Raw genomic sequence first — 12,417 nt, 5'->3', positions numbered from 1 at the left:
GAAGCATGAGGGCTGGGATAATCTCAGGTTGCTCAAGCCTAGTCAGGAGAAGTCGAGAGGCACAGACCTTCCGGTAAATAAATTCGCACTCTAATCACTGATCTATCTCGTCCTACTCGCCCAGAGCGGTTCCAGTAATGTTTTGAACCAGCGGGTCACTTCATTCACCATAGGTCTATTCATCTGTATTCAGGTTGAAGACCGAGTTTTGTCTTATATATTATTACTAGGTTTGCTGTTCATCAAAAGAGACCTAAGAGAATAAAATATTCATGAAAGTGCGTTGTGCATTCGAGTAACCTGATGATAACTCTTGTGTACCATCTAACCCATAATTCGATTACAAGACAAGTGCAGTAGGCTGGAAGCACTGGGATCTTTTGTCCGTGTTGCACTTTCCTGTGTAAATACTGACAAATTTCAAGGTATCAGGTATCGTTCTTCTGAAGAGAGTTTGCGATGCATACGCTTCTACAGAGGGAGAATTAAAATACCCACAAATGCTTGGAACAATATAACTTTCAATTCACTTGGCTGATTTAATCAGTATTCATAACAACTCATCTTAGAACATGAATAAAAATATCCCAGTACTATCGATCAATAATGTTTTAGTTGTGCTTAAGAACGACTGCATTTGCCACAATGAACTGGATTGTACACCAGGGAACTTTTAGAAAGCCTTATCAAACCACGTGTTATCATTTTGCGTGACTCGGTAAATACGGCCAGGCTTACGGTGTTCCAGCTTCATCATGACCCCAGATGTGTTCCGTTCATGTTAGGTGAACCTGTTCCTCTCATTGCAAAAATATGGTGATCCTTTCTGAAGCACCTAATGAGATTCAGAACCTATGGGAAGGTTTTCAGAGACAATCCGTCACAGCTATGTTTCAATGGTGCCAGCAAAAACGGCCACCTACAAACATAAGCTTTCTGTATATATCAGCCTGGTGGAACGACTCAGTGTAGAAAGGCCTGTTTCGCTCAGCTGTAACACCCTTCAGGTGCCTAGCTGCCATGCCACCCGAGGAAAGCTTGGATACTGCCAGGTTTCCCAAGCCTAAACAGGGGATGTCGAGAGGCAGAGGTCGGGTTCGAACCACGGACCTTCCAGTCGCGCTCTAACCACTTGAGCCATCTCGCTCCCGTCGAGCCTGTTTAGGGATGGTGATTTAAACAACAAACACCGATCCATACCTGCAAGCGTATATTAACAACCCAGGAAAAATTGCGGTCACTGGGATTCAAATATAACCTGCTGTGAGTATGATACTGATGGAAATATCGGGTAAAGTAATGGGGGTGGGGGTGGCCCGCGGTTATTTTTACTGCAGAGGGAAATAAAGAATAAATGTTGTCCGACACAACCAAAGACATAGCACACATAGTAAAGCTTGTGGCTGACCGTGAGCACTTACAGCATGTTCGGCAAGTTCAGTCGAAACGAACAAGATAGAGTTGTTTTCTTTTTACATTAAGCAATGAATCAGTTCTGTCTATCCTGTAGAAATGGATGTCTGCTAGTAACCTTATCGCAGTTGTTTGTGAGTCAGTTGACAGCAGTATTCAGGCTCATTATCGTCCTTTGGATGACTTTTCTAATCAGAGGCAAATCTGTGCGCCATTCTTGTGATCGAACTAATGCGTAAGTAGTGGAACTGCTGGCTAACGTCTTTGTCGTTCTGCCACGATGCATCCAAAATCGCAGTGAGTGATTCTACCAGTAAACGTTGAACGTTCCACGACCGGGGCTTTTCATCTTTGTAATTATGACCGCCTACTTTCGGGTCAAAGGGTTAAAATTAATCTCCAACATGGGTGAGCTGTTCCTATGCCTTTGACACGTGATGTTACACAGGCAAGGTGTGAAGAGAAAAACGAAAACCATGTAAGTATCAACACATAAATCCCGGTTAATTACACCTTGTACTAACAGGCATCCATTGAGCACTCGATTTGTCCCTGGAGGGTATGATAGTCAAATCCCCGGAGTGCTCTTTCACCATAAAAGTGTTGACTAAGATAATGCTTATTAGAAGGAGCATAAATTCCTATCAAATTTATGGATGACTGCTCGCCGTAGCTAGAGTTTTTTTGCATTCACAAGGTTCTTCTTATTGGGAGGGCTTTAGAGAAAAACCAACATAAAATCTGACATCTGACTTTCCATCATTGTCCATAGCCCTGATTACAGTAGGTTTTGTGCTCGAAAGTCATCTTAAACCTACAAGTTTAACATTCAAATACTGTCGCACTGATTGGATAAGAAAAGCACAAATCAAGGTTGAGTGAGCTCAGCGGAGAATGTGGTGGTGATGATGAAAACTTGTGTTCGTTTTCGACTACAATCCAGGCTATCCAGTGGCGTATCACAGTGAAACTGACTCGAACTTGTTTAAACCCCCTGCACAAGTCGCTCGATTTGCGCATCGTTTTTCGCGGCAAATCTTCCCACTATTTTACCGTAATTTTCGTTTTTACAAACACGGATAGAATTAACTGTAACATGCCACACACGAAAACTCATTCGGTAAGCACTTTTCTTTGACTAGAATCAAATGTTTCAAATATATAAGACTGATGTACTGATGTGGTTTGAAAAATAGAAAAAACAACTGCCGTATCCGGTGTCAGGTTACACAGAAACAACATTTCTAATTTGAGTACTACGGAGTTCAAAAGGGGATATGAGTTCTTTCTCAATTTCTCTCTCAAGTTCCATGGACTTTTGAAGTCGATAAAACAACGTGGAATCAGTAGACAAGATCACGTGAGTGCTGGCATCATATGACCGCTAGATTCTCACTAAAATCTCATACGTCGGATTGGGTGACAGCTGGACATAACAAGCGTTTGTGCTTCGTCTGGCTGTCATATACAGTCGTGAATGTTGTGGCGGAAGAGTTGTTAGCGGAAGAGTTATATGAAACAACTAATGATGAAAATCTTTGAAAAATGCTCCCATTTGATATTTCGCGCAACCGTACGTTAAACTAGACAATAAGGATGACATGTTGACATTGAGGTAGGTTAGAAATTTGTTTAGGAAGTAAGGATTGGAGAGCAGAACAGTGATGAAAAAGGCAAGTAAAATAGATGGATGCTAGGGTTTATCATATATTTTGCATGAATTCCGCCAGATATCTTAATTTATTTGGTACGGCCTTGCTGAATACTTATCGGTTTGAATGAATAGAAGAAAGCAAAGGGGGCGAGGCAGCTCAGTGGTTAGAACGCGAATTTACTGACTGGAAAGTCCGTGGTTTGAACCCGAAATCTGCATCTCCACTTTTCCTGTCTAAACCTGGGCATCCTGGCAGTATCTCACTCCTCGTACTTCTTTCTGGTGATATGGTAGTCAGACGCCGAAAGAGTGCTACAGCAGAACGCTGGACTAATTTGGATTCTCCCATGTTCCGTAACCACAGTGGACCGCGTTACTCTTGGTTGGGCAACTGGAAGGGCGCAATACAGAGCGGTTTCAGTTACACGGTCCCAGTAAGATGATAGTCATAAAGAAACCCTCGTTTTTCATCAATTTCTGATGTGTTGGGAGATACGGTCGAATATTGCTTGTTTTAATCTTTACAGCACATTTTCTGCCTCAGTTTGGCATTCTAAGTTTAAGACCAATACTTTGCTCAAATTAAACCTTGAAGATGAAATGCCAGTTCCCCCTCCCAGAATACGGGTGTGTATTCCGTCTGCTGTTGTTTGGCAGAATAGGTTGAACTCACAATAGATCAGCTTGCCAAAATGATACGTGAGCATCTCTCATGCCGGAATACCACTAGACTCAGTGACTCGGTCAGAAGCTCGATTGCGTCACACATTATTGATACTGATCACGTGATCAATCCAAACGAGTCGTTTAACGCCATCTTTCGAGCGCCTATTAGAGTGTATTAGAGTGTATAAATCCAACGGTGCCGCTTGAATACAGCCAGAACAATCGAAAAGCGATTGCAAAACCCGGTATTATGTTGTCAAAAATGATTCGTACGAACCCTTAGCTTGCCTTGGTCTTGCGATACGAATCAATAAACCATGTATCTCAACAGTCTTTTAGGCCACCTTATGTCATCGAATTCCGTTTTATCAAATGTCAGCCCCATGTAACTCACCGAAAGCGCGCCAGTTGTACCGGTTTGGACAATTATTTGATTATAAAGACACAACTCACAAATTTGACAGGTTCTATTCGTTTTACATCTGTGTGAATCCGTAGAAGAGATATCCAATAGGTGACCTTCTGTCAGGCGATCTCGTTCTTTTTCACTGTTTTTCTAGCACTATGTTAGCAGGTTAGATTATTGTCAGACAGGCAGTGAATCCGAGGACACAGCAAAGGACCGCCGCAGTATACATCCAGGATAGGTGGCCTTTTCGTTTATCGTTATTTCTGGGGCAGATCGTTTCTTGCGTTCACTTACGTAAGTCGGTTTGCATTACGCATGCCTTACCGTCTTGTGGCGCATTAGTTTGATTTTAATGAGACTCAAGTGAATCTCACTTGGCTCTGTTGTTCATCCTCTTGTTTCGCTCTAATCAAGGCGTCACTCCAGGGCTGCTTGTACGGAGAGTTCGTCTAATACTGGTTGCTTGCAACACAAGCCAGAAAAATCTTGAAAGTGGCACTAACACACTTTCACAACAAATGATTTCCAGAAAGCTAAGCGGTGCTTTTAAGTGTAGGTATCAGTTCCCCGAACCCATGAACTCAAAGGTATGGTATGGCATTCGTTTTTTCTGTCTGAAGCACTGGGCTATCCCACTGTAACCCGAAATCCCCTATTGATCCGTTTTTCTAAGCTCCATACTCGACACTTCCGGTATTCTGTGACCGAGCGGCTGATGCAACCGGATGCGGACTCTGCCGTCGTCACAGTTCCTACGCCGTATGTCTGACAAGCCGATCAATACCTCGAGTCTCCAGTTCGTTTCCGGATTACAACAAGACGATTTTACCAACTGAGTCAACCAGTCCAAATAATGGCGCGCGTTCAGTTGTGTTGCTGATGTGAGAACAACTCGCTGAAATTAACTGTGCCTAATAGGAAGTAGGCGATGAAATCGTACGGGACGGATAAGCCTGCCGTCACAATCGAAGTAGCAATTATCGCGGCGACAGATAAGCCACATGAATGCTTGTTGGAATGATATGGTGGAAGTAGCATAGTCGCTTACTTTCCAATTTGATTACCACAGCAATTACTCGATGCGATAAGACACCCTGTCGGAATATCTCACAGTAAATGACTTTGGATCGTCAAGTAATTGTCCGCTATCAGCAAGTAATGGACAGAAAAATTGACGGAATGCAAATGAGCCGTAACGAAACCATCATTCACACGAAATAAGTACCCAACGTGATGTAGAGGGAGCCTCGGTTACTGGAACTTTCGTGGAAGTTGGAAGTTGGAAAGCATACAGTTATCCTGCGACTAGAATGCTTATTACGCGTGTATATTTGCGAAACAGCAAGTCGTCTTTTAGTCGCTGGTAATTTAGTAACAGATGCTTCATTTATCATTATATACGCAGTAGGTCTGGTGATTATAATCACGTTAACTGGTTGTTCTTAGCTGAGCACTCTTCCACCTACCATGTATCACTGAACTCGTCCATTTTTGAAGAATTTTGCGCAAACACTGATAGGACTTTAGTTGCGTACATGTCACAGGATTCAGAAAATGCTTCCTCCCTTTAAACATACTGGAGATAGGCCATGAGATGAACAGATATCGGTCTTACATTATGGGATATGGAGTCAGTGTAAGCCCGAAGGTCATTGGCAAATCGACCATAGCTTGCAACCGTCTTTGCTCCGGCAATTTGCCCTCAAGAGTTCGTCCTCAGGAAAAACAGGTAGACAAAGCATGTGTATGTAAGTGTATGAGCAAGTTCTTTCTAAATTTTATCCTTTCTATCTGGACAGAGGCGATTGGATTCATTCACCCAATGTGAACAAAGACTTCAGGATTGTACTTTTCAAGCCAATAGGCTCCCAACAAACCCACGGAAACGTTGACTCAGAATCTTTCTATGTGTTATACCGACACCTTCCTTTTGCGTTTGAGCATTGACAACCGAAAGTGTAGCTGTCGGACCGTTTTTGCTTTAGCCCACAGTTTGTGAGTTCCAGCGTAGGAAAGCGTCCAATACCGAAAATAGGGTAGTGATTTGTCCTGGTTTAGGTGACGCATCAGATGGGCTATCTTTGGGCGAAATAACTCTAAAAATATGGCATGGGGGTAAAGAACATCAACGTATACGTTCATTAAATGAATATCGTAAGGTTCATGTCAAATTTGCACCCATGTTCTCGCATATTCTAATACCGTTCCTGCTGAGGATACGGCTTTGCTGCCACCGACAGTTCAAGAGATCGCGGAATAAATGAGTACGAGGTGTTTTGGAAGGTTGACGATCAGAATCATTACTCCATGTTTCGCAATGCACTAACTGTTGGTGAACTAGTATTCGTCGTTGCACGAGGTATGCAAACGCTGAAAGAAATTTCAAAAGTGCTTCAGAATGAAAATACATGAGAGGGTAACGGTTGTGGGCAGTTGCTTCCAGGTCAGTGGATGGCAGCAACAAAATCTTTTTAAGGTCTGCACATCAAAACTAGAGTTGCAGCTATCCTGTTTGAGTGAATCCGTCCTCAAATTACTACAGCATGTAAAATCCCCTTATGTGTGCAATGCTGTATCACTTGTATGATGAGTTTAAAAAGGTTTTCGGTACACACAGTCGATGATCCTTTACGATCACTTACATGCAGCATTACCAAAATACTTTTGTGTTCTTTTCAAAGCTCATTTTCAGTTTGCAACGAAAACCGCATTATTCAAGCATTGCCTAGCAAATCGAACGAAGGTTTCCTCGAAATCGTCTTGGACGAAGTGCCATCACAAAGCAATCAATAAATACTTAACGGTAATTAAAGCTTATGCTTCACCTTTGATTCCGTAGTAGTTCACCATGTAAGCTGATCCGAAGGTAACGCTAATCAACCAAGTCGTTCTCGAGTTGACACGAATATTCTACTCAGGCCTGTTGGGAAACTCTCTTGGGATTCCTTGTGTAAGATTTAGGAGACTTGTGCTATCGGTCCCTTCTTTCCAACCAGCCAGTTATTCTTAATGTATGTAATGATAACTTCCCTCAACAACATTCCCGTAAGAATTAGTCTTCTTCTTCAGTGTTTTATACGTTTGAGTTTACAAGTGTGATTGGTAGTCTAAGCCAGTTGCTTTTGGTTAGAAGCTAAGCTGATATATCACAGGGTACAAGAACCACGTTCATTTTGCCCACTGCACTCGAGTAAATAATTTAGTTACGCCACTGCCTTTGGACCAACCTATCCTTGTCTCCGAATGCTCTTGTGTCAGCCTTCCTCCTCTAGCCTTACTGGACAGCTGGATTCCCGATCAGAACTCCGATGATGACTAAATGTCGGCCGACTCGTCCGTAATGTGGGCACAAGTTTAAACAACCGATTTCCCCCCAAACAAAAGATCCATTTTCCGCCCATAATCTTCAACAGGAACACGTGAATCTGGTTCAACAGATTAGATAATCAGATATCAACTGGATAGGCACCTGACTGAACACATTGTAGACATCTGGTTCGAATCTGGTTTGCAAACACTGGTTCGCAGTGGCCTTAAAGCGGCCTCCCACTGTTTTGTTGTGAATTGGACGCTTGGTTGAACAAATGAGAGTCTATCGGCAGTTTGGAAGAGGCAAACGAACTGACCAAACAAGAGCGCAATTAAATCATGTCGTTGAACCCCCGGGTTTGTGGCTGTGTTACATCGCTCCATTGCTGGCCACTGTGTGAGTGGTCAACCCCCACAGCTAGCTTATATGAAGTGTCTGTAGTACAGGATACTTATTTTCAACATGAATGCGCAGACCACATGGCAAGCTTATCTGAGGTTCTAATAGATGCCTTGGACATATTCCCTTATATAATGATTAGGAATGGAAAAACCCTCATATTTTCACTCTGTCCAATGAAAAAGAGATAACTCATGAGAAGTGCTCATTGTATCCAGTGGTTTCAGAGAAGCGATTCAGTGAATAGGCAGAAGATACAGTGGATGTTAAATCCGCCAGATAGAAAAGCAGAGTGAGACTTGTGGTGGCTTTGGTCAACCGGAACGGTACCATGGGAAGCGGAACAGATGTTGCGGGACAATAAAACATGCAGTCGTGGCAATGATGGTTAGTTTGAGTTTCCAGGGGATCTTTGTTGAAAACCAGTACAACCTTACAAGTAGGAAAAACAGGTATCCGCATTCATCATTCTTTTCGAAGCCGATGGTCTCGTAGAAAAATACACCGACCTTGGCGTATGGTTAGGCTTTTTGGTATGCTTGTGGGTAGCAGTAGGCTTGATAGAACTAGAATTAACTATGGTCCATCCACGCAGATTAACCCATCGGTTCAACTGACAGACCGATACCAGTAGGCAGAATGATAACAAAACTTGTGGTGCTCTAAATTGGCCTTTCCGGCTCGTGACCAGTGTGAAAGCGATCAGTAATCTCGTGGCAGCATGCATTGAGTATGTTGTATATATTCCTAGCTCATCTATCTATTTTGAACAATTAAGAAATGACAAATTGGCACACGATTAGGTACTGGGATTAGCCAAACCTGATACAAATATGCAAGCTCATGTGTAGTTCGTGGAGTCACTCTGGTGCCGGCCATTTGCCAGATTCTGTTGCATTTCCTGACACTTGCTGACAGATTATTTTGCGCTCTGCTAGCTGTGATGGTCGGTGGATCGGGGGTTCACTGTATTGACTGTTTGTTTGCTACATGACACAATAAATTCGTAGTCGGTAAACTGCTCACGATACAAATAATTAGATGAACTGACTTGGAACTGTGAGTTCCAGTGAGTTTCTCCCTACACACTTTTCGTGACACGAGTACACCACTCAGGAGAATTGTACTTGTTTTAACATGTGCGTCGCAATCATTTATAGAGCCGATTGGCAGTGAGCAATCAGAATGCTTCCTGAGTTTTCCAAGGACGACTCGGTTACTGCCGCTTCATCCACCCGAGGCTGTTATAACTGATCATTACGGGTTCGAGTAGTGGTAAGTTATGGAAAGCAAACTTTCGTCTTGACTGGGGCTTGTAAGGTGTGTGTGGCAGGATTCGATCGCCTGATATTCCGGTTCAAAGCGAAAACCAGGCGGTTGGCCCAATGGTGACTATGAGCCTGAACATCAGTCACTCGAATCCTACAACTTCCATTTGACGAGTCCCAATTGGGACGGAACGGGCGATAATCTTCTGTTTCAAACCAACCACCTCTCATTCATCTTGCGCTACTTGCTGCCAGAAAGTAGTAGGAATTAAGCACGAGAATAATTCGGTCCTACCGATTACCCACTCAGGTCTGCCGCCCTAACAGGAACTCACCAGATAGATTTGCGGTTTGTCCACATTCAAGATTGAGGCAAAGCACAACATTACAAGCTAGTTGTGTTGTTTTTGGCGAAAAACAATAATGGGGATGTCTGCAGTATCATAGCAGACCTTCTTTAGGGGAATACATTCCTTCTATAAAATGGATCCTATCAGGATACTCCCTGAGAGTGAGTCAATATGAAATCAGTAAAAAAACTTGTTGCTCCGGTTTTGCCGTTTAAAGATCCAGTTATGCTAGTTGTTTATTTGTACCGCGAACACAATCGTAAGAGACGAACGTCTTATAAGTAATTTATTTAAAACTGAGCGGACATAGGCTTACCTTCAATGGGACAGTGTCGAAAAGCTAAATAAATCGGTGTGACAAAAATGGCAGTGCCCCGCTAGAGAGTGATGAATGAGCTAGACATTGAAATTTCAGAAACTTATTGCCAAGAGGTAAGAATAACAAGCTACCTAAGTGATGAAGAGGGTTTATCCGATAACCTCACCACCGGATAACTGGCTAACGGGTATTTTTTGGACAGCAACGATGGAAAACTGGGGGACTTGGTTTTCGATCAAGTTGTCACTGAGTTTCTGACTTCGAAATCGTTCAGCATAGAAAGTGAATGCTTAGTAGAAGAAACGTCATCACATTCGAGGGATCCGCTGATCGACGCACACAGATGATATTCAAACATCTCTCCGTTTTTTTGTTGCATTAAACTTTTCGGAACAATCCCAGACCACCGATTTTCACGGAGTAGAGGACTGGGTGGCTTAGCACTTATACACGTAATGTCTACCGTGGTCTTCTGTTTGAAGGTGACTGTCATAAGTTGCGAACTCTGAAAAAATTAAATGGTTCTTATTGATTGGTGCACAGTATATCATACATGAAAAAATACCCTGCAGACGTAGGCAGGAAAGAGTAGCAATGCAGGTGCTGGACAGTCTCCGGCTACAGAAGTGCGCATTAGTAATTCTTTGAACAGAACATACTGGTCATCGAGAAGCCACGACATTTTTGGGAGGATAACAGAAATTCCTGGAAGATTATGGGTATTCGACCAGCTGTTTCTTTCAATGGTGATTACTCATGGCTGTCTTATTTCGCTGCTGGATAAGCAAGCATAATTAGTACAGGAAACTACTCACAAGGTTGCTGAAAACTCTTTGACAGCCCACGACCGGTTTCGCCCTTCTTGGGGCTCATCAGGTAGGCGCAGTCCCCGAGTTTCCGTCAACCTTATGTTCTACTTGAACCTAAGTTGAACTGTTTTCGAGAAATACACTCATTTGTAAATCAATTAGGTTTTCACGAGAGACTCAACTGTTCGCAGTAACACTTGCAACTGACAAATAACGACCATAGAGGGCATTGTTCAATGATCCGTGTAACGGTACGTTTCCTATTTACTCCCTTGCCGTGAGAGATTGCGTGAAACCCACTTCAGTATACCATTTCACCTTCGGTATGATCATCCACAGACCTGTTCACTTCGTACCATCGGAGGACAAAAAGGGTCCCAATATATCTACCATACAGGAATAAAGTTTCGGCGCGTATGTGGAACAACGTATCCTGGCTTTACAGATAAGAAACACCGGTCTGTAACTTGTTGAATCGCAGTTGTTTTCGAAAGTTCGTTTGTCTTCAAAGGTTTTGGGAAATATCTCATTACTAGACGATGTACCTTCGTAATTCCTGGGCCTTCAAGAGTTGGACTGGAAAATGGTATCTTCAAGCCTTGTTGATCTGGAGTACGCAGACGACATGTTCTCACCTTCCTGGGCCTTCAAGAGTTGGACTGGAAAATGGTATCTTCAAGCCTTGTTGATCTGGAGTACGCAGACGACATCGTTCTCACCTCTGAAAACGAAGCATAAGTCTTGTTGAATAAACTGCCCAAACTCGTATCATCTTTCGGCAAACACCGTGCAACTTCAAAGCGCAACGTCATGCTTCACAACGTGCACTCTGTGAACATATCCTTTACGGTTCAACGAGAATCATTAGAGGTTTTGGAGAACCTTATATACCTCAGTAGTTGTATGAGCTCTGACGGATATGTCTACTATAAATTCTGTACACGAATCTCAGAGATCAGGATCGCGTTTGTTATTGTGCGTCACCTGTGGCGTCAAAAGGTGTACCGCTGGGCCTCAAGAGTCACGTGTACCCGGCTACAGTGAGGACTGTATTCCTGTATGGTTGCGAAACATGACCCCTGTGGACAGATGATGTGAGCGGTCTTCATATTTTTGACCACCGCTGTCTCGAAGACGTTACTGGTGTTAGAATGTGTCAGCGGGTTAGTAACGAAGTGATTGGAAAACGGGTATTTGGTAATGCAACAGGTACTTCGATAGCCGAAAACATCCAGCACCATCAACTGCGGTGGCTTGGCCATGTGCTACGAATGCCAAAACACCGTTCGCCGAGACGACTGTTATTCTCCCTGAATCCTTCAGAGTGGCGAAAACTGCGCAGTGGACAACGTATGACTTGGTAGAAGAGTGTGAAAGAGACTGCGAAGAGTCTGTGTTGTTGGTGTTGTACGCCTTCCGCGATGGGGTCTCCGTGAACCCAACTACACCTGGCTGGAGACATTGTAAGAAATAGCAGCTGATCGATGTCAGTGGCGTTCGTGTTGTCAGTTTCTTTGCATATTGTCTGACTGGGTGCCTGGTGGTGTAGGTACCTCAGAACACCTGCGGTAGGCCGGTACAATTTGGTTCTAAGGCGGTGATGCATCAGTGTCAAAACTGATGTTTCCGTCCCTGATTTTGGCTGTAGCTGTCCGGATGCACAGATCAATAACAACTTGCACGGACTCCGAGCGGCGATTATTGGTAGCAGTTTAGTCAATCTGGTCTGAGCTGCTACAGATCCACGCGATTAAGAATCACTAGAAAACCACCATAAATTTCCTCTCCGAAAAAATTTGAGAAAAAATCGGTAAATTTAC

The 12,417-nt window shown here is 43.3% G+C and overlaps 2 protein-coding genes across 2 annotated transcripts in view; one reads left to right on the top strand and one right to left on the bottom strand.

Annotated features, from left to right (window-relative positions):
• The window catches only part of T265_09220 (hypothetical protein), a gene marked incomplete at both ends in the record, with an annotated part of 4,041 nt that extends 2,843 nt beyond the window's left edge, over window positions 1–1,198 (bottom strand). Inside the window, 2 exons of the mRNA XM_009175239.1 lie at window positions 924–1,063; window positions 1,111–1,198. Coding sequence (XP_009173503.1) covers window positions 924–1,063; window positions 1,111–1,198 — 228 coding nt within the window. The remainder of the gene's footprint in view (window positions 1–923; window positions 1,064–1,110) is intronic.
• T265_09219 (hypothetical protein) overlaps window positions 1–4,911 on the top strand; it is a gene marked incomplete at both ends in the record, with an annotated part of 13,033 nt that extends 8,122 nt beyond the window's left edge. The window contains 4 exons of the mRNA XM_009175238.1: window positions 850–938; window positions 1,008–1,090; window positions 3,200–3,357; window positions 4,699–4,911. Of these exons, the coding sequence (XP_009173502.1) occupies window positions 850–938; window positions 1,008–1,090; window positions 3,200–3,357; window positions 4,699–4,911 (543 nt within the window). The remainder of the gene's footprint in view (window positions 1–849; window positions 939–1,007; window positions 1,091–3,199; window positions 3,358–4,698) is intronic.
• Window positions 4,912–12,417: the final 7,506 nt, after the last annotated feature.

This window comes from Opisthorchis viverrini (genome assembly GCF_000715545.1).
Source record: "Opisthorchis viverrini unplaced genomic scaffold opera_v5_265, whole genome shotgun sequence".
In the NCBI taxonomy this organism is placed as follows: Eukaryota; Metazoa; Platyhelminthes; class Trematoda; order Opisthorchiida; family Opisthorchiidae; genus Opisthorchis; species Opisthorchis viverrini.
This window is presented reverse-complemented; position numbering and strand designations above follow the sequence as displayed.